Source organism: Daldinia loculata, assembly GCF_022478755.1.
Source record: "Daldinia loculata strain CBS 113971 unplaced genomic scaffold F4817scaffold_150, whole genome shotgun sequence".
In the NCBI taxonomy this organism is placed as follows: Eukaryota; Fungi; Ascomycota; class Sordariomycetes; order Xylariales; family Hypoxylaceae; genus Daldinia; species Daldinia loculata.
Genome location: NW_026055004.1, coordinates 1 through 19,969, shown reverse-complemented (window position 1 = coordinate 19,969; position 19,969 = coordinate 1). Strand labels below are relative to the sequence as shown.

Here is a 19,969-nt window from a genome sequence, read left to right as displayed (position 1 = left end):
GCTGCCGGGCCGCGCGAGGGGGGGGTGCGAGGCCCTCGCGAAGCGAGGGCCGAGCGCCCCCCCCGCGCGGCCCGGCGTGGCGGCACGTGACCTTAATGGAATGAGCGGCTAAATTTCGGAAGAATGACATAAGGGGATGACATAAGGGATGACATAAACCTTGCTAAAAGTCGGGCTCTTGTGGTTGCCCTCACGGGGGGACCCTCGCTTTGTTGGATTGCTGGACGATGGCGGGTAAGCTAAAGATAGCGATGTGGGTCTATCTTATCGTGTTCCTTAGCTGCAGGCCCCACGTCATTTTTACACTTTATCGTTTATGGATAATTGAATATCAGATGCTATCAATTATATCTTCAAATCAACTGCTTCTTGATTGTCAACGCGACGGTCTTTTCGAATGTGCCTACTACCTCCGGGTTATTCATGGAGATAAAGCGAGAATTAATAAAAAGGAACTTGATACACACTTGAATCATCATAAAAATGGCTACCGAACAGCCATCTGAGACCGTTTCGCAGGTGCCTGAACAACCCACAAAGCTAGCAAAGCTGCCACCTATACCAAAAGGTTAGATCTGAAGCCTCAGTTACCTCAATACTCTCTCCATTTTGCGAACTACTAATATCAACTCAGGGGCTACCGTCCGAAGACGTCCTATCCCCACGCGCACACCCTCCACACGCGCCTCGCGACGCATCTACATAACTCCCAAAACGCCCTTCCGCTCCGTAACAGCGCGCGTGCGCAAACAACTCGACAAGAATCTACGCGAAGCATCAGCATCCAACAAAGCCTTCACCAACAGACTCGCCAGCAATAAGAACGCATCCCTGGACGAGCGCATCCGTGCCATCCAGCGACAGTCTGCCTCGAAAAATAGCGGCAGCGGGATCGGGCTCGAAAACGCGGGCGAAGTCGTGGTGCTGGGTACGGGGCGCGCTATCCAGAAGGTCGTTGAGGTCGCGATGTTCTTCCAGAAACAGCAGGATTGTATCGTGCAGTTGAAGACTGGGAGCGTGGGCGCTGTAGATGATGTTGTGTTGGAGGGGGAGGAGGAGTGGGGAGGTGAGGGAGAGGAGAGGACTAGGATGATGAGTTCTCTTGAGGCGTCTATTAAGTTGAGGTGATGACAGGATTTTTCGCGAGGAAGGACGATGCTATTTGCCGGAATCGGGCCCTTTAGGAGTATGGCCCACCCGATCAGCATTTTTCCTACAGTATCGTTACATCCTTGACGTTACGGACGCGCCGGCGACAATTATTCGACAAGGTCGGTTCTAGTTACTAGAAATGGACGATACAGTCGATAGGAAGACTGGAGGTATGAATCACCCATCAGCGCAAGCGCGGCGGCGAAGTCTTAAAGCCGGAAAAGCCCGTTAAAGTCTAAGGCTATTTTATTAAGCCTAAGAACAGAAACTTGGGATACTGCAGTATTTACCAGAACATGCAGTAACCACAACTTGGTCGGTGGTGCTTTGGCGGACTTGCACTACTACATTACGGCTTAGATAATAACGAGCATTGTGGATTACAAGGGGTGAAGGGTAGCAGGTGAGACTCAGACGTATTGAGGGGGAAATATGTTAAACCGCCTCAGCTTACATTCCGGATGTAATGCATACTCGGCTCCTGTTCTAGTCATACGAGCGAGATGTTTGAGGCGAAGACATACGGCAAGGCGGATACTGATACGGTCACTTCAATGCTATAGTTTATCGTCAAAACAGCATCATGGACTTGGGGCTTACTAGCAAGAACAGAGCGGAGTAAGAGAATAATATCGAAGCTATATTATAAGTATTATAAAGACGAGATTGATAGGATCCGTCTAGTGAGGCGACTTGACCGACAAAGGTCATTGGGATTCATTCTATCCAAAGAGATTCAATATAAATATTTTACCATAAGTTACTTATGGAAAGAGTGTTGAAGCCGTCTAGCTTTAATATGAGGCAAAGACCATGTATTAGCTACTCAAAAATCGATGGAATATTCCAGGGGTGCATGTGGATGAAAGCCGAAGAAGTTGTATCGATTTTAGGTACATGATCAATTTAAAATAAATAAATTCTAACGCTTCTATCATTAACTAAGAAGTTTATTGCGCATAATTCCCGTCCGTAGTTTCGGCGATCGAGATCTCGGTCCTATAATCGGAGACGGACCGGCCGCTGAGGGGCACCACGGCGGTACTGTCGTGATCGCATTTAGGACTAAACCGAAGACACTAACTCGAAACTAATTTATGTTAAATTCCCCCTTTTCTATACGAGACAGTTTCATAGTTACCCAGATATACTGTTAACAATCGCAATGACATCTTCCCACCCTTCTCCTTCTTATATCATCGTCGGGGCCGGCGTCTTCGGCACCTCCACCGCACTACACCTAGCCACCAAATTCCCGGACTCATCCATAACGCTCATCGACCGCGACGCGCACACAGCGCAGCGCCGCGTCGCCGCATCTTGGGACTGGAGTAAGGTCGTGCGTGCCGATTACCGGGATCCGGTGTACTGTCGGCTCGCGCTCGAAGCGCAGGACGTCTGGCGCGTGGACCCCCTGTGGCGCCCGTTCTACCGCGAGACGGGCATCTACTGGATTAGTCGCACGGGGTTCGCGCATCAGGCTCTGGATAACTATACTCGGCTAGGACGGGCTACGGATGGTATGCGTATTGTGCCGGTGGAGGAGGCGAAGGGATTGTACGGGGGAATTTTTGACGGGGCGGATTATACGGGTGTTGAGAATGTGCTGGTCAATGAGACGAGTGGGTGGGCGGATGCTAAGGGGGCGCTGCAGGCTGTAGCGGAGAAAGCGGTTGAAAAGGGTGTTAGATTCGTCGCGGCTGAGATTGAGGAGTTGGTCTTTGGGGAGGATGGAGAGTGTGTTGGGGTTTTGACTAAGGACGGAGAGAGATATACCGCTACGCATACGATATTGTCGACTGGTGCTTTTACACCGAAGTTGCTGGACAGAGTGGCTGAGAAGACCGGGCGAGATGAGTTCCTTGCTGGGGACAGGATGATCGCGGCGGGAGTAACGACTGGGCTGGCGCAGCTTGACGATAGCACTGCGGAGGAGTTCTCGGGGATGCCAGTTGGTATTCAGGAGAATGATCCTGAGAGAGGTAAGCGGTCAAGGTCAACTATTTTCTTTTTTCTTTTTGATTTGATAGCACTGACCAGCAATACAGGTGCAAGTAATGGCGCTTTACCACTGACCGAAGACAAGAAACTGAAGTGGTGGGGTCAGCGCATATTCAAGAACACACAGACGATGCCCTCTGGCCGTCAGATCTCCGCACCGCCAGCTTCCACGGACTACTCTCAGTGGACGGTTCCGGATACTCTAGTGCAGGACGTCGAATTTGCCAACAAAGCCACATTCGGGAAGCGCGGAGAGGCGTGGAAGGTTTCGGAGCATCGCATATGCTGGTATGTGATTTCTATAGCTTGTTCTTTCTTACCCTTATTATATACTTATCTACATATGAATTACGCATATAAACTAAACCCTGGACGCTAGGGATGCGGTCACACCCAGCGAAGATTTTATCATATCGCCTCATCCAGCTTCTAAGGGACTATACGTCGCGACCTGTGGTTCGTTTCACGGGTGGAAGTTCTTCCCCATCATCGGCGAGTATGTTACGAGGATGTTAGACGGGGCCCTAGAATCGGAGTTGCAACGGCGATGGGCGTGGAATCGTGAGCGTCCGGACCCAACAGGGAATAAAGTCTGGCCTGTGAAAGAGTTGAGAGGCTTGTAGTATTCAAGTAATCAGGCTCGAGTGCGTAGATATCCTAGATCTTAATCTCGATCAAGTCGCCACCATTTTAGGAATCGCATCCAACGACTCGATATTACTATAATAAATCACCTCGAAAACGCCAGCATTGCGTAGTACCTACCAGATGGAAATCTATCTAGCTCGGATCTCTCAGCATGATGACGGTACACTTTACGTGGAGCGGAAGCAGACTGTCAGGATTCTAGATGAGACATCTAGAACAAAGGAACTGTTCAGTATGTATAGACGATAGATCTTCATAGGTAGTTTAGAGTTCCTTGCGGAACAACGAAGTTGTTTCCATACTGTTTCGTTCCACCTCGTGACACAGACGCCGATTGACGCGGAGCACTACGTCGCCATCTCTCATGCATGGGGCCACCCGATGACAATCAAAGAAGTCCATATCGAAGGGGTAGGATCTGTTAAGCTCAGCCCAGGCAAGCCAGATCTTCTATCTATTCTACACCGGCCCGACGTGTGCGGTACCGGCTGGTTCTGGCTAGATCTCTTTTGTATTGACCAGAGTGACGGATCGCCTATCAACATTTCAGATCAACGTATGGTCATTCCGGCCATTTATAGACATAACATTATCACCGTTGTACTTATCGAGTCGCCCGTATGTCGCGAATGGGCTAACAATGTTACTGCCGCTGCACACGAATACGTTAATGATGCCGCTGTCTTCGATGAGAAGGAGGCGCATCACGCAAGGGAGTGTCCTAATCTCGTGCTGATGGACCCGTGGTTCGACCGCCTCTGGACCCGACAAGAGGGACTCTATTCCACAAAGCTTAGAATGGTTATCCTTAACGAGGTAGAATGCTGTCGTTTGCTGTCATACAAGAAGCATGGGGACTTCAGGCAAAAAAAGAAGCCGTGATCAATTTCATTGCTGATAAGATGGCGTATCACGGAATTAATAGTAGCGGTGATTCCCAAATACGGATATCATTCTATATGGATTTGATATATAAGACCCATATAGAAATCTCCTCGTACGGAGGTTACACTGGTCCTTCTCCTAGCTACGTGCCGCTTATGGAGGCTTGGAGAAGCGGCCGTATAACAACGAAGACCCAAGACTACGTCCTTGCTGTTTTTCCAGATGTCGAAGGATACTGTGTGCCACTGGGAGCTCAGAACCTATCTTTCAGCGACCTCTTGATGAACGCATACGAGCAGGTCAAGGAGTATAGCCAGGGTCACGACTCATGTCTCCTACTTAAAATACCCCTAAGCATAATTACCGCCGTGGCATCAGATTCGAATAAACCATAGATATTGGAAAGTCCTAAGAGCATCACCGAAGCTTACGATCCAATCCTTAATATAAGAACAAATCATCATGCAAAAGGGCAAAAAAACTTTGCGGAATCCACTTCTAGTGTAAAGTCACGCAAAAGTGGCCCATGTACAGTTAAATCTAGGCGGCCTGATAAATGGGATCAAAAAGGCCTACAGGATCTTTTTGAAGTCTGGAAAAGCAACGCTAATCTAATTCGACACATAATTCTTCTGGCACCTTCGGGCCCTTGCGTTGGGTCATCTAGGATATTTAAATCTGAAGAGGAAGTGCTTCACCGATTCTTCGCTTGCAAGTTTGCAAAACCGGCGGTAGAACAATTCCTCTCTATGCCATCGCCAACACTGCCTATTTGGCTCTCGGGCTTCGTCCAGCATGGGGTCGTAAGGATAGACAAACTCCATCTTCCGAATAAGGTCTTTAAGCAGGAACTAAAACTATTCTTAATCTGCCTAATATGTGGGACGACCTTGGCTTGCGCTACCAAAATCTTAGAGCATGCGGAAGTGGTAATAGTTATCGCCAAGGATACAAAGTGTAAAGAAATGCCTGCCTTGGTGAACCGGTCTGCTTTTTCGGCGTCTAGTCGCCATCGTTTGATACTTGGGGGCAGTGGTTTCGAGGACTTACAGGGCCTCTTTTTACTAACGGCTGCTAAAAGCTCTAAGCAAGCTAGAGTCGTTGTAGGTAGAACGATGATCCCGAAAACTTATCCTCGGGTCATAGCTTCAGTCAAGTCCGGGGGTGTCTTTGCGTAGTCTAAAAGTTGAAATGGTAGCAACGGTAGCGTTTAGTATCTAAATTGATTTTAGTGATAGATTTATAGCCTCAAAGCTGGCACGCGAGAACCGAAGTGAAGCTAGACACTTCATTCAACTCTAAATCAACTAGTATAATTGTTTGTTGATTCCCTTGGGTAGATAGAGGAGGAGAATTATCGCAATAAGAAATTTATGATTGTTACTAGAGCGAATGACTGTATTGCCTTAGGTCTATAACCTCAAAGGGTGAAAAATAGGGAAACCATTACTATCAACACATACCGTGTTCTGTAAGAAATATTCGTACTAGGAACCGCCAGCGTAGCCGAATCTAGGACATATATCTCATAAACCTAGAAGGGAAAATTACTAGACCCCTACACACATCACAGAGAAAGCTCCCTCGCACAGGCACTTTATATCACTGACCAGGTTGGGCCTTCTCGTCATGTTTGGTGCCTTGCACTTGTCATCAGATTAGTTATTCACTTGCTCGCTTCTCGACCTCTGAGGAGGTTCTCGATCTTTCGAGTCATTCCTTTCTTTATCGTACGATTCTTTCGTCTCATTCCACCAAGCAACCTCATTCGGACGAAGTTTACCGGAAAAAACTCTTGGACTAGTGATTGCCACATAAGTGCGTAACTTTCAAACCCATAAGGCCATCCGTAATTTTGCGCGTCTTGATTGTGTTAACAGCCTTTAGGAACAAATTGTGTGTTTCGAACGAACGCCCAACAGAAGCTACTATGCCATTTTGGAACATGCCTATTATCCCGGTTGCGTGTAGAAATCAAGTATCTTGCTGGACTCCGGCTACGAAGATAAGAAGCAGCAGCCACGAGATAGATAGCAAGAGGCATGTAGTACGAGTGATCCATAACTTAAAGGGAAGCCTTGGCCAGCCCATCATCCTTGCTAGAATTCGATGAAGTATATTAGGAGACTCGGAGAATTTGTGCCATGGCTGTGTGCCCCCAGGAGAAGGGCTAACGGAAAACTCCTCTAGTTCTAAGCAGTGCCCCATTCCTTTGATAACCATGATGTATCTAAAGCCATTACTAGATGTCAAGGCATAGTTAAAATTTGATTTTTGTTGGTTGGGGAGTTTCTCAGCTGTCCATTGGTGTAGTCCGCCAGTGATGAGACTTGGGCATGTCCCTACTATTGTAATAATCAAGACACCACATTCCCCATGCATTAAGATAGGAATACTGGCCACAATGAGTTGTAAGAATATAGTAGCAGCACCATAAGCACGAATATTCTCGTAGACTTCCCTAGGGGTATGCGGCGTGCAGAGCTATCTAAATACTAGTATACATTATTTGTTTTCTGACATCCTGCAAATCCAACCTTAAAAGATACACACGATGATGTTCCAACCGTTCCTGTTGGCTTCTCCGGGTGAGTTCGTATTCGGTGCAATGTTGGAGCTCGGGGGTCGCCTACTGAGGTGCCGTATGTTCGCTCTAAGCCGTTCCATATCACGCCTTCATGGGTGTGAGGCTTGCTATAATATGGGCGAACTCCAGCAAGAAATTATTAGCCAAACCGTGTTGATGCGGGTTGTGTAGTAAAAGGATATGGAACAAGTCTTGTGGTACCTTAGTCACGGCGCTGACGCAACCTTGAAGGACAGGAGGAGGAGAACGGCCTACCAACTAGCTAAACATCGGGGTCATTATGTCGTGGCCGTGATTAGATTAATAACCTTTGAACAGCATTAGAAAAGCTAACGTCAACAGCGCGAATCTTGATGCTGTCATAATACTAATTCAAGTCAACTTTATTTTAAAGGCACTCGGGGATGTTAAATACATATCTCGGGGTCTCGAGCTTCTACGACTATTATAAATTGGTACTTGAATATTATTCTGAGATTTGGAGTCATACGCTCGTGATTATTATAATATTTCATTCTTCGACTGGTCTATGAAACACAAAGTCTAACTCTTAACGTATTTCCGACTTCTTCAATAACCCTAAGCTCGCCGCCCCCATTTCTTCGGATTTCAGACTAATCAGGTACGCACTAGAGAGCCACCTACAGCATGGAGTACAGTCTTGTTAGTTACACCCGGAACTATTCATACGACGAAGCGCCATATCTCCACATCGATTTCGGAGAATTCTTCTTGATACTTTGCCATCAGGACTCCTCATAGGACCGCTTATACCACACCGTTCGGCGTCCGGATTGTTGCAGTAGACTTATGCAAATGCGGGTGTGGAGAACAGTGTACCAGACCAGGTTCCCCGCATTGCCCGCAAGCGGCACCTCGTTTTTGGAAAACGGTGACGGAGAAACCGACTCCACGGGGAATCGAACCCGCTATAGTATCATCGGTCGTTGTAGACTGGGGAAATATCTTGGCGGTTACTATGTCGTATAAAAGGCATAGCGGCGCCTAGAAACTTCGACGCATGAAGCCGATATGGGGGATCATTCAGACAGTTCAGCTCAGGAGCGTCCGTAACTAGGTCGCAGATGAATTCCCACAAGATGAAGACTGTCACTACTTCGGCGATCCTGCTAGGGGCTTCCGTGGAAGCTGCCCTTTATAAGACAAAGACGCCGCCGATGGGATGGAATAGTTATAATCATTATAACTGCTACCCTAGCGAGGATATCATGAAGACCAATGCTCAGGGGCTCGTAGACCTGGGGTTGGCTGAACTGGGTTATACATATGTCACGACGGACTGTGGGTGGATGTCAAGGAACAGAGACTCAGAAGGTCGGCTACAGTGGAATGCTAGTCTTTTCCCATCCGGAGGCAAGGCTCTAGGAGATTATATTCACGGCCTAGGCTTGAAATTCGGTCTTTATTCTGGCGCAGGTTACTATCAATGCGGCTCGACGGACCTCCCAGCTTCTCTCGGTATGAGCTTCATGTGTATCTTACTGTTTGAGTAGAATTCTAATTAGCTACAGGATTTGAAGAGATAGATGCGCAGTCGTTTGCCGAGTGGGAGGGGGACTCCTTAAAGTGAGTCTGAAATCAACCAGTGAAGGAGAAGTTGACAATGGCTGAGTCTATAGATATGACAACTGTTATTCGTCCTCGAAGGAAAAAATGGCAGATTATGTGTCACCGGAATCTACATCGCCTGAGCGTCACAAGAAGATGGCCGCACTTTTAGATGACGTAGATCGAGACATCGCCTATTTCATTTGCCAATGGGGTATCGGCGAAGATCTAGGCGAGTGGGCGCCCCCCATTGGCAATGTGTACAGGATCAGCAACGACATCTATAACTCGTGGAGGAGCGTATGGAGGATTACAAACCAAGTCGTGCCGTTTTATAAATCTACTTCGGTCGGTGCTTATCCCGATATGGATATGCTCATGTAAGTGTACGTCTATTGAATTGCGTACAGTTACTGACATATACAGTGTTGGACTTAACGCCCTGTCTCTCCGAGAGGAGAAGTTTCACTTCAGCATGTGGGCTATCAATAAGTCTCCTCTTAACATCGGGGTGCCAATGGACCCGAAGCTCGCGCCGGCCGCCTCTCTTGATGTGCTTCGCAATGAAGAAGTTATAGCTATCAACCAGGATTCGCTAGGCAAGCAGGCGCGGCTCATCCGTCGGTACACCGAAGAAGAGTGGGATATTTGGGCTGGCGAACTCTCCGGATCGAGAATCGTTCTTGGCATTACAAACTGGAAGAACGATTCTCAGACGGTAGAGTTCGACCTCTCGGTAGCGAACGTCTCGGAGGCCCACGCTCGCGATGCTTGGGCAGCGGAAGACATTAGTACGATCTCAGGAGTCCAAAAACTCGAGCTCGCGGCCCATGAAATGAGATTGCTGGTCCTGAGCGACATCGTGGCATCGACCTCGCGACCTACATCAAAAGGCTACTACTCGGTAGAAAATTCCACGCTCTCGGGTGGTGCGACGAAAGTTACGTGTGAGGCAACCGAATGCGCGCCTGCGGGTAACAAGATCAGCATTGCTGCCCAAGGAGCGAGCGCAACCTTTGACTCAGTAACTGTGGGCTCCGAGGGAAAGAAGCTAGTTGGCGTCGATTTTATTAACTACGAGCTCGCCCTAGACAGTGCCTGGGACTGGGGCTCCAATACCCGAAACATGACGATTGCGGTCAATGATGGGATGCCGAAGAGATGGGCGTTTCCTATATCAGGAGGAGACTGGCTTGAGTCTGATAGGTTGCTTATCGAGGTTGATGGATTCGTAGAGGGTGTGAACCAAGTAATCTTTGCTACGAGTGGAAACTCGCCAGCCCCGGATCTTATTGGGTTTGAAGTGTTTGAGTGAACGAGTTAAATACCTAATTAGTTGAATAATCTTACGGAATTGATTGGCACTCTTGCGTTATACGTAAAGTATGACTAGTAGTTGTCGGCATTTCAATGAAGTTATGAATTCTATTGGATCGTTTGCAATTGATGGATTTCATAGGTTGGAAGCTCAACACATTCAACTCCTTTTTCCTGTGGTGTCAATTTTCCAATAAAGAGGAGGACGTCAAACGTCTATAACATTGGGGTTAAAATAAATCCTGAACTATTGTATGTAGGTAGTATTGTATTAGAAAGGAAATATGAAACTCAGTGAAGATGTATTAACCTTATGTACGAAGTAAACACGGTTTGCAACTTGTAGCGCCACAATATAAGCTTCAAGTGCAGGCCACTGATTACCGATTAGCAACCCCTCATTGGCCACCGCCACATAACAGGTAGCTAAATTTATTTTTCCAGCTTTTGCCTCATGTACCTTACCTTAGCAGCATTTTCTTTAAATCCGAACTAGCGACCTGCGACCTTCTGTCGACTTCTACCTTTTTACCGTTTCGCCGATCCATCTAACAACTTTTTTTTCTGCATCGACGTTCTTTTCCACCTACACATAACATAAACATACACACACCCTCATTCGCGCGCTATCCATTTTTACTTCTCGACACATAAATCAAGATGCCTCGCAACCGTTCCGCCGCTCGTCCCGCCGCTCGTCCCGCTCCGGCTCGTCCCACGGTCCCCAGCAGAGCGCCTGCCCCCTCTTCTCAACAGACGCGGCCAGCAGCGACTTATGCCCCGGCGCAATCTGCGCACCCGCATCCCCCTGCGCAGGCCGCTCCCCAGGGCTCCCAGGGACCCGGTTTGTTCGGCCAGATGGCCAGTACTGCTGCGTACGTGCTATCCCAAGCCACTTCCTATAAAAAATATATATAAACTATAGCTAACATCAACATATACAGCGGTGTCGCAGTAGGTTCCTCCATCGGCCACGCGATCGGCGGGCTCTTCGGCGGCGGCGGCTCCGCACCCGCCGAGGCCTCTCCCCAAGCCGCCAGCGCAGAGCAGCAGCAGAGCCAGTGGGGCAACAACTGCCAGGGCGCCACGCAGTCCTTCACCAAGTGCATGGACGAACAGGGCGGAAACATGCAGATCTGCGGCTGGTATCTCGAGCAGCTAAAGGCCTGCCAGGCTGCTGCTAGCCAGTACTAAGATATCTATCTGTACTAAGATGGCGTAGGGTAGGAAGAGGAAAGGAAAGGAAAGTGGCAAGGGAAGGCAGTGAGGATGGCCGGGAAAAGGGGTAATGAGAACTCTCCCACCTCTGCGCTTTTGGGCCGAAGGAATCATGTCCACTGGCTATTCGTATCGTCTTTAGCCAACGTATAGTTATGTCTGCGGAGTGCAGTTGCGTTTGCTTGCGGAGTCCTCGAGCCAATGCTCCTGTATATACTGACGCAAGACGATTTATAAAGTAAAAAAACTTCACTCTACGTTCTTCGATATGTGCATTCCCTCTAGTATGTATAAGTTGAAAGATTTTGATGCATGATCTAACATAGCAAACTCATTTATTATACATGGTAGACTACAACAAATTACAACTAGATACTTTGTAATTAAACAAGTAGCCTGGAATTCTAGATATCTCTAACATAGAGGCGAGGCGTTATATTTAGATCAAAATCTAACATCTCTAATTCGTTATACAAGTGATTTGCGTAAGTGTACACTATATACAATACCAACACCAACTCAAACCCGTGTCTGTCTATCTATACTCGGGCCATACTGTGAGCTGCAGTTTTTAATAATCATCATATTCCGGTATAAGTTTGAACGGCACTTCGTGCATCTTACGTCTGCTTTCTACCCTCGCTTTAAGCATGGATATAGCTAGGCTGTTATTCCTATGGTCGACTCCGACCTCCTGGGCACGTCTCACAAAATAGCCGTTGACGAACTGGACGGGCGGTTCTTTTCCCATTCGGACGTCCGCTACCCACCGGCTATACTCGGCACCTTGCCTCTCTAGCCTGACTCTGAGCTTCGTCGCAAACTGCCTTTCGTGTAGGAATCTGAGCTTCTTGCGATGGCCTTCGAATTCGGGAAGAGACGAGATGATGTGTATCGTCTCCGCCAACATATTTTCCCATAGTCTCATCGCATTTTTATTGCACCTTATAAGGTTGAAGCTGCAATCTAAGATGGCCGAAAGCGTATCGGCTAGTGATTCAAAGATCATGTCGGGTAGCTTCTCTAGTAGTAATCGCCGCCAGGATATGCCGACTGCGTTAAGGTCACTAGCCGCTGAGAGGAGACCGATCATGTGCTTAGTATGTTGATTCCCAAGCAATTGAGACGTTACCCTGTCTATATCCTCATCTTCGTCATCCCTAGGAACCGCGTGCAGATATAACTTCCCAGGTATGTGTCGTATCGTATATTTATAGTACGAGTGTCTCGCAAGTTTATGACTGCTGTGACAGATCACGTAATTTGGCCGCAGAGCGGGAACATCAAACACCTCCTCGTTTAACATTTCCATCAGTCCAAGTCCTGGCTCGAGCAAGCAGACTGTTGTTCGACGGTCGATGCGTTTACGCAATGCATGCAAGGTAGGGAAGGCAGCCCTGGCGGCGGTGCTAAGAATAATATTGTCCAAGATAGGCTGGTACCCTAGCGACTTATACCGACGACTGACATAATCTGGGCAGAGTATTTCCCGGGAAGATATGGGATGGCCTTTGCTATCATGGATACTGACAGCTCTACCTTCCTGACCCCAAGCCTTCATCGATATCGGGTTGTGAGTGAGCATCTGAACCGGAGGTAGTTTAGGATCAGCGGCAAGAGCGTGGGCGACGAATCTTGCATGCGGATCGAAGCCGACAACGTGAATCTTATTCGAGAGCCTGATCGCAGGTACTGGTCTCGGGGAATTGGACTCGGTTTCCGTTTCGGCTCCTACCTGTGCTGCTACCGCCGCCGACGCTCTAGCGGAATCTGAATCCTCTTTAGTAGACGGGTGAGGAGGTGTAGCAATCTTGGAAATTGGTGGCGATGTATAGAAGGGATAGCTTGGAGAAACTCCCTCTCTCGACCCGCCGTTCTGGGGTGAAGTCGGGGGGTAGTATATAGGAGGATCGAGGCGGAAACCATCATTCCGGCGTTGTAGGTCCGGCATCGCGGCAGCAACAGCGGACAAGTACTTGGTGGCCCCCCGGCCCACATAGAGGTTATCGCGACTCCATGTCGTAGCTCTGCTAGGTATTCGCGCTGAAGCCCGCGAAAGCGGCTGGCGAAAAATATGAGAATACAGGGTGGGAGTTTATCGTGGGTTAACCGGCTGTTCTCATGTCGTTGGAATGGCCGAGGGCTGAATCGCGACTCTTTGCTAAGGCCAAACCCTGGTCATTGGGATAAAATTGAAGAAGATAGACAAGAAAGTAGAAGAAAGAAATACCGGTCGAAATAATAGATACAAATTCGACGCGGTGGTACCCAGCAGACTGCGTTTAGAGTGTAGGTTTATATTGACATGTGTATCGTCTCGCAACGGCTTTTCATGACGGTGATATTAATTTTTTTCTTGAACGGATCCGAGTCGGGCCCCACGATTGCGCTAAGCCGGTGCGAAATGAAATGGCTATCATTGGCGGAAGCAACTGAAAGCCCATATTTTATGATGTACTGGATGGAAGTAAGGTTAGGTAGGTTAGGTACGTACCTGAAAATGTACTTAGGTCCACTAGGTATTTCGTACTAACTACCTACCTACGTACAATCTTGAAAGTTCATAGTGTATTTTGCCTCTAATCACCGCCATAATTCTTCAATACAGTTGCATACAATTGCGACCTAGGCCAATGCGATAGTCAACCCTAGATAAATCAGCACTTTCCTCTAATCACGGTCGCGAGTATCTCATATCAGATTCTTGCATAATGGATCCGCCAAATATTTCACCCCAGTTGGATCGGCTCGACGATGAACTCGATAACCTCGAAGAAGCCCTACAGCCTATCCTTGGTAACATCTCGGATGTCGCTAACAAGCTGCCCCTGCTCGACAAGGCCAAGCTCTACGTGCTTGCGACCTATTCCATAGAATCGATGCTCTTTTGTAAGTACAAGCCCTTTAAATATTGAAAATTTTTATTGGTCTAACACAGCGACAAGCTTCCCTTCGACTTAATGGCGTCGAGGCAAAAGAACATCCCGTCTTCAAGGAACTCGCCCGCGTACGACAATACTTTGACAAGATCAAAAACATCGAGACTCCCCCGGAGAAGCCCGAGCAGACCCTAAACAAGGAAGCCGCCATTCGATTCATCAGAGCCGACTTGGCAGAGAACAATAACAAGGTTGTCAACACCAAGCTAAGCGAGATGATCGCGAAGGAACGCGCCAAAGCCGCCCTAAAGGCTGCCCAAGCAAGTAGCAAGCGAAAGGCCGAAATATCTATCCAACCAGTAGAGCCCAATACCGAATCCAATGCCGAGGAGGGCGACTCGGAAGCTTCGCGGAAGAAAAAGAAGAAAGATAAGAAGGAAGAAAAGAAGCATAAAGACAAGAAAAATAAGAAATCTCCCAAGTGAGGTATGGAATTCATGGGCGTCGCGATTAAAAACGAAACTTACAGCGCCATTATCCACCTCAGCTTCCGTTTCCTCTAATGGAAGTCAAGGGTGCGTATTAGGAGGGCCGAAGAATTCCTTTATAATCTCTAATGTGTTGTGCCGAGATATGCTAAGTTGGAGAACTAATTTAACGCCCCAGCAAGGCCAGTGAAGGAGAGTGAAGGAGAGCGAAGGGCCCTCGAACCAAGTGAGCTTAGCAGGTTAGCAGATTGCCGATACTCCTACAAACACCAGGCCATCAGGCTACGATACCAAAGGAAATCGAGCCGTTAATATAGATAGTTCATTATTTGGTGGCGCTAGACTCATCTGACCAGTTGATGGAGAGGTAAGTGATGCTATTGCTGCGCACTGCCTGTCTTAAACACTGCGCAAGGCTTGATACCGGCTTCGCTATCATTATAGTCATACATATACCAGCTTAATAAAAGGCGAAGAAACTTGATGCCCCTGTAGGAATCTGTATCGTAAACTTGTAACACTGGACATACTGCGCGAAATTGTCCTAACGCCGGCGGGGAGTCGGATCCGCCATACTAGTAAACCGGCCGTGAAAAGTATGGGGCACGATGACGGAGCCGATCTGGCGTACCGAACCACCACACTGGTTGGTCCTGCTACCATATGCACTCGATCAATATAGTAAGAGACGCGTTCGTACATAACATTCAAAGAGTCCTAGATATTTCCCTTTTCCGTTCGTCCGTTTAGATAAACTACCTCTGGTTAGAAACACGAAGCAGTAATCGGAATTTTCATATTGCTAGTTGTCGTACTCTAGAATTGCGGCGTTGGGAGGCAATTTGAGTCCCGCCCGTCAAACCCTTGACAAAACATCTCTAAGAACGTCTTGGCGGAATGAGATTTTTTGGCTTAGACAGACCCTTAGTCAGGACCGGGGTTCAATATAACATCCGGGCCGAATAAGATATATACGGATTTAAGAACAAAAAGTCCAGCATGCCGTAACTAATAATGATATGTTTCACGGTAGAGGATATATAAAAGTCGGTTAACGCGTAATATATGTAAGAGATGTCTAGACCAATACCGGTTGTAATAGCTGCGCTCTTCCTTTCCAGTAGCACAACTTACAAGAAAGCTCCTTTATCGATTTTCCATCAACCACCATAACTCGGCATAATTCGACAGTTTACATCATGAGTCCAGGAAAAGCAGCGCCCACTCGTGTCAACGGCCAGGTCGTAGGCCCTGTTGGATTCGGCATGTTGGGTAAGTAGCCTACTGTATAAGGCATATGCATTAACATAGGATAATACTAATTCGACACCATATACTAGGGTTAACGAAGCCGTGGGCCCCTGTCGAGTATCCCATTGCTGCGAAAGTCTTGAAGACGGCATTAGAGCAAGGTGCGAATCTTTGGAATGGTGTAAGTGAAATTCGCTTTACAAACCCCTAAGAGTAAGACTAATTCGAACGTAGGGCGTGCACTACGGAACTCCCGAAGCAAATTCTCTGCATCTAGTCAAGTACTACTTCGAACAGTATCCCGAAGATGCTAGCAAGGTCGTTCTCAGCATCAAAGGTGCATTTGGGATGAAGACCGGACCAGACGGTAGCCCGGAAGGTATCCGCGCTTCTGTCGAGGAGGCCCTCAAAGTGCTAGGTGGTACCAAAACCATTGACGTCTTTGAATGCGCGCGGGTTGACCCTAAGGTCCCCGTTGAGACCTCTATCAAAGCATTGGGCGAGCTCGTAAAGGAGGGTAAGATTGGCGGTATCGGCCTGAGCGAAGTTGGCGCAAACACAATCCGCAAAGCTCACGCGGTGCATCCTATCTCGGCCGCCGAGATCGAGTTTAGCTTATTCACGCCCGATCCCCTTCATAACGGTGTTGCGGATACTTGCCACGAACGTAGGTAATCTGGGAAACAGTACGAGGCTATAATACGTCTGCTAACGATGTTATCCATTAATAGTCGGCATCCCTATCGTAGCATACAGCCCCATCAGCCGCGGGTGGCTAAGCGGCGAGCTGCGTAGCTTAGACGACCTCCCGCAGAACGACTTCCGCCGCATGCTCCCACGCTTCCAGCCCGAGGTCTTCGATCAGAACTTCAAGCTCGTCGAGGCAGTGGAGCAGATCGCCAAGCGTAAGGGTGCTACGTATTAGGGTATAAGTAAAGTTAATATGAATTAGGTATAGATTTATATAGGATAAATATATAAGGAAGCGTTTTGCGCTTTTGTAAAAAGATAAAAAGTTAAGCGTTAATAAATTTTTATTATTATATAGCTATTATATAGTAGTTTTATTATTATTTTTAATATTTATTTTATATATAATATATATTAAAGGTTTTTTTTAATAATTTAACGTTTTTATTTATTAATATAAACCGTTTATTAAAAGTAAAATTGTTATTAAATTATTATAATAGTTTTTATTAAAAAATAAAACGTTATGTTTTTTAAGTAAAAAATAATTAATAATAATTTAAATTATATATTATAAAATTAATTAAAAAATAATAATAATATATTTATAAAAAATATAAATTTTATTTTAATAATAATTAACGTAATAATATTATTAAATATTATTAATTTAAAGGTTATAATAAAAAAAAAATTAAATAAATATATTAAATAATTAAAAAAATAAAATTAAAAAAAATGTAAAATTAAGTATTTTATAGCTTTAAAAAAAAGGTAATTTATTTTTTATATTATAAAAATTTTTTATTATAAAAAAAAACAGCAAAAAAGTAATTATAATAAAAGTTTAACTTTTAATAAATTATTATTATTTAATATTATTTATAAAAAAAATAAAAATAATAACGGCGTAAAATTAATAATTTTTTTAAAAGGTTTTAAAGCTAGGTTTTTTTTATAATATTATTATATAAATAAAAATAAAATTTTATATGTAATATTTTATTTAAAAAATAAAATGGTTAAATAATGGTTTTAATATATTATTAATAATAATAAAAATTTTAAAAAAATTTTATAATTAAAAATAAAAAAATGGTTATATAATATAATTAAAAATAAAAATTTAAAAGCATTTAACTTTTTTATAATAATATAAAAATTATGTTAAAAATTAATAAATTATTTTTGGCTTTTTTTAAAAAATATAAAATAATTAAAATAAAAGATTTAAAATAATATTTAAAAAAAACGAAAATTTTTAACTTATTAATTAAATTAATTTTTAAGTTAAAAATTAAATATATTAAAAGATTTATACCGGTAATATATAATAAATTAAAAAATAAAACGAAATTATTTAAATTTATTTATAAAAATTAATAAAAAAATATAAAAAATATTAAGGAAAAAATTAAAAAGTTTAATATTAAAATAATATAATAAAAAAATAATAATTATAATATTATTAAAAATAAATAAAACGTTATTAATTAAGGTAAAAAATTTATTTTTATTTTTATTTTAAACATTAAAGATTTAAAGTATTTGGTAAATTATTTTAATTATAAAAAAAAAGATTATATTAAATTTTATTATTTAAAAATTATTTATTATAAATATTAAAAATATAAATATTTTATTTATAAATATTTATAATTAAGTAATAATATATTGGTAATTAATTTAAATAATATTTTAATATAAATAAAAAATGTTTAAAACTTTTAATAAAATTTAATTTTTTTTTAAGTTTATTTTAAAATAGTAATAAAGTTATAAATAAAAAATAAATAAATTTTTTTTAAAATCTTTATAAATATAAAGTTTAATTATAATTTAATTAAAGTTAATTATATTTTATTAAAGATATAAAAAGATTTTATTTTAAAAAAGAAAATAAAAAATTTTTTTAAAAAAAAAAAAATATTAATATAATTTTATATTATTATAAAAGTTAAAAATAATTAAAAAGTTATATAAAAGGTTATTAATTTTATTAATATAATAAAATAAAATTTTAATTATAAAATTATATTAAAAATGTTATAAATTATAAAAATTAATATTATTTTAAAAAGATTTAATAAAATATAATATTATTTTATTAAATTTAAAAATATAAGTTTAATATAAAAAAAAAAAGAAATATATAAAATTATATAAGAAATAAAAAAAGTAATGATATTTATAATGATAGTAATAAAAAATAATAATAATATTATAATTTTATAATATTTTAATTTATAAAAAATGTTTAATAAAATAATAATATTTTTTATTTTTAAAAAATATAAAAAATTTATAAACGTTTTTAATATAAAAAAAATATTTATTTTTTTAAAATATTAAAATTAAGATTATTTTATTAATTTTAAAAAAAGTAAAAAACCTTTATTTAATTTAATTTATTTTTTAATAAAAATAAAATTAAAAATTTTTAAAAAATATATTAATAATATTTTGTAAAAAAGGTAAATTTAATTTTTTAAAAATTTAATAAAAACTTTAATATTATTTATTTTAAAATTAAAAAAAAAACTACAATTATATATTAATTATTATAATTTAAATAAAATTATAAAAAAAGATTACATTATTTTTTTATTAATTAATAAAATTTTAAATAAGTTTTTAAAAGTAAAATATTTTATAAAATTAAATTTAAAAAATATATATTATTAATTACGTATTAAAGTAAAAAATAAATAAAAAATAACGTTTTATATTAAATATAAATATTTTAAATATTTAATAATATTTTTTAAATTATTAAATATTTTAATTTTGTTTTAAAATTATATTAATAAAACTTTTATAAGTTTAATTAATATGTTATATATTATATATTTAAATAATATTTTAATTTATTTAAAAAATAAAAAATAATATATTTAAAACGTTTATAATATTTTTAAAAAGTTATATAAGTAAAAATTTTATATAAATTTAAAAAAATGTAAATTTTATATTAATAAAATAATATTTTTAAGTTTTATAATAATTATAAACGGAATAAAAATAAATAAAAATAAAATTTCGGTAATTTTAAAATAATTAATATTTTATAATATTTATAATATATAAATATTTTTAAATTTTATAAAATTTTATAAATAATTTATTGGGTTAGGGTTAGGGTTAAAGGGTTAGGGTTAGGGTTAGGGTTAAGGGTTAGGGTTAGGGTTAAGGGTTAGGGTTAAGGGTTAGGGTTAGGGTTAAGGGTTAGGGTTAGGGTTAAGGGTTAGGGTTAAGGGTTAGGGTTAGGGTTAGGGTTAGGGTTA

General features: G+C 42.0%; 8 protein-coding genes across 8 annotated transcripts; 7 read left to right on the top strand and 1 right to left on the bottom strand.

Annotated features, from left to right (window-relative positions):
* Positions 1 to 220: 220 nt before the first annotated feature.
* F4817DRAFT_58437 (Rpp20 subunit of nuclear RNase MRP and P-domain-containing protein) lies at positions 221 to 1,207 on the top strand. The gene is made up of 2 exons (XM_049307662.1): positions 221 to 568; positions 635 to 1,207. The coding sequence occupies exons 1-2, from the start codon at positions 484 to 486 to the stop codon at positions 1,126 to 1,128; spliced, it is 579 nt and encodes a 192-aa protein (XP_049153296.1). The 5' UTR covers positions 221 to 483; the 3' UTR covers positions 1,129 to 1,207.
* Positions 1,208 to 2,202: 995 nt separating this feature from the next.
* F4817DRAFT_355403 (sarcosine oxidase) lies at positions 2,203 to 4,118 on the top strand. Its single transcript, XM_049305656.1, has 3 exons — positions 2,203 to 3,134; positions 3,201 to 3,441; positions 3,533 to 4,118. Exons 1-3 carry the CDS (start codon positions 2,318 to 2,320, stop codon positions 3,774 to 3,776), a joined length of 1,302 nt encoding a protein of 433 aa, XP_049153295.1. The 5' UTR covers positions 2,203 to 2,317; the 3' UTR covers positions 3,777 to 4,118.
* F4817DRAFT_362994 (uncharacterized protein) lies at positions 3,922 to 5,864 on the top strand (the record flags this gene model as incomplete). Its single annotated transcript, XM_049306594.1, has 5 exons — positions 3,922 to 3,990; positions 4,129 to 4,617; positions 4,665 to 4,985; positions 5,082 to 5,489; positions 5,523 to 5,864. The coding sequence occupies 5 exons, from the start codon at positions 3,922 to 3,924 to the stop codon at positions 5,862 to 5,864; spliced, it is 1,629 nt and encodes a 542-aa protein (XP_049153294.1).
* Positions 5,865 to 8,150: 2,286 nt separating this feature from the next.
* Positions 8,151 to 10,459, top strand: F4817DRAFT_58403 (carbohydrate-binding module family 35 protein). The gene is made up of 4 exons (XM_049307661.1): positions 8,151 to 8,752; positions 8,806 to 8,860; positions 8,914 to 9,222; positions 9,269 to 10,459. The coding sequence occupies exons 1-4, from the start codon at positions 8,359 to 8,361 to the stop codon at positions 10,155 to 10,157; spliced, it is 1,647 nt and encodes a 548-aa protein (XP_049153293.1). The 5' UTR covers positions 8,151 to 8,358; the 3' UTR covers positions 10,158 to 10,459.
* A 175-nt stretch (positions 10,460 to 10,634) lies between these two features.
* F4817DRAFT_355399 (uncharacterized protein) lies at positions 10,635 to 11,809 on the top strand. The gene is made up of 2 exons (XM_049305655.1): positions 10,635 to 11,034; positions 11,104 to 11,809. The coding sequence occupies exons 1-2, from the start codon at positions 10,820 to 10,822 to the stop codon at positions 11,351 to 11,353; spliced, it is 465 nt and encodes a 154-aa protein (XP_049153292.1). The 5' UTR covers positions 10,635 to 10,819; the 3' UTR covers positions 11,354 to 11,809.
* F4817DRAFT_355397 (uncharacterized protein) lies at positions 11,798 to 13,744 on the bottom strand. Its single transcript, XM_049305654.1, has one exon. It carries the CDS (start codon positions 13,326 to 13,328, stop codon positions 11,949 to 11,951), a length of 1,380 nt encoding a protein of 459 aa, XP_049153291.1. The 5' UTR covers positions 13,329 to 13,744; the 3' UTR covers positions 11,798 to 11,948.
* Positions 13,745 to 13,936: 192 nt separating this feature from the next.
* Positions 13,937 to 15,241, top strand: F4817DRAFT_355396 (Sas10/Utp3/C1D family-domain-containing protein). The gene is made up of 2 exons (XM_049305653.1): positions 13,937 to 14,266; positions 14,323 to 15,241. Exons 1-2 carry the CDS (start codon positions 14,089 to 14,091, stop codon positions 14,739 to 14,741), a joined length of 597 nt encoding a protein of 198 aa, XP_049153290.1. The 5' UTR covers positions 13,937 to 14,088; the 3' UTR covers positions 14,742 to 15,241.
* A 425-nt stretch (positions 15,242 to 15,666) lies between these two features.
* Positions 15,667 to 17,002, top strand: F4817DRAFT_355394 (NADP-dependent oxidoreductase domain-containing protein). Its single transcript, XM_049305652.1, has 3 exons — positions 15,667 to 16,176; positions 16,230 to 16,662; positions 16,727 to 17,002. Exons 2-3 carry the CDS (start codon positions 16,344 to 16,346, stop codon positions 16,918 to 16,920), a joined length of 513 nt encoding a protein of 170 aa, XP_049153289.1. The 5' UTR covers positions 15,667 to 16,176; positions 16,230 to 16,343; the 3' UTR covers positions 16,921 to 17,002.
* Positions 17,003 to 19,969: the final 2,967 nt, after the last annotated feature.

Excerpts from the sequence above, each read along its gene's own strand:
- F4817DRAFT_58437 (XM_049307662.1), top strand. The coding sequence starts at position 484 with ATGGCTACCGAACAGCCATCTGAGACCGTTTCGCAGGTGCCTGAACAA. Across the intron at positions 569-634 it reads GCTGCCACCTATACCAAAAG|GGGCTACCGTCCGAAGACGT; the intron begins GTTAGATCTGAA and ends ATATCAACTCAG.
- F4817DRAFT_355403 (XM_049305656.1), top strand. The coding sequence starts at position 2,318 with ATGACATCTTCCCACCCTTCTCCTTCTTATATCATCGTCGGGGCCGGC. Across the intron at positions 3,135-3,200 it reads GGAGAATGATCCTGAGAGAG|GTGCAAGTAATGGCGCTTTA; the intron begins GTAAGCGGTCAA and ends CCAGCAATACAG. Across the intron at positions 3,442-3,532 it reads TCGGAGCATCGCATATGCTG|GGATGCGGTCACACCCAGCG; the intron begins GTATGTGATTTC and ends CCTGGACGCTAG.
- F4817DRAFT_58403 (XM_049307661.1), top strand. The coding sequence starts at position 8,359 with ATGAATTCCCACAAGATGAAGACTGTCACTACTTCGGCGATCCTGCTA. Across the intron at positions 8,861-8,913 it reads TGGGAGGGGGACTCCTTAAA|ATATGACAACTGTTATTCGT; the intron begins GTGAGTCTGAAA and ends CTGAGTCTATAG. Across the intron at positions 9,223-9,268 it reads CCCGATATGGATATGCTCAT|TGTTGGACTTAACGCCCTGT; the intron begins GTAAGTGTACGT and ends TGACATATACAG.
- F4817DRAFT_355399 (XM_049305655.1), top strand. The coding sequence starts at position 10,820 with ATGCCTCGCAACCGTTCCGCCGCTCGTCCCGCCGCTCGTCCCGCTCCG. Across the intron at positions 11,035-11,103 it reads CAGATGGCCAGTACTGCTGC|CGGTGTCGCAGTAGGTTCCT; the intron begins GTACGTGCTATC and ends CAACATATACAG.
- F4817DRAFT_355397 (XM_049305654.1), bottom strand. The coding sequence starts at position 13,328 with ATGCCGGACCTACAACGCCGGAATGATGGTTTCCGCCTCGATCCTCCT.
- F4817DRAFT_355396 (XM_049305653.1), top strand. The coding sequence starts at position 14,089 with ATGGATCCGCCAAATATTTCACCCCAGTTGGATCGGCTCGACGATGAA. Across the intron at positions 14,267-14,322 it reads CATAGAATCGATGCTCTTTT|CTTCCCTTCGACTTAATGGC; the intron begins GTAAGTACAAGC and ends CACAGCGACAAG.
- F4817DRAFT_355394 (XM_049305652.1), top strand. The coding sequence starts at position 16,344 with ATGAAGACCGGACCAGACGGTAGCCCGGAAGGTATCCGCGCTTCTGTC. Across the intron at positions 16,663-16,726 it reads TGCGGATACTTGCCACGAAC|TCGGCATCCCTATCGTAGCA; the intron begins GTAGGTAATCTG and ends ATCCATTAATAG.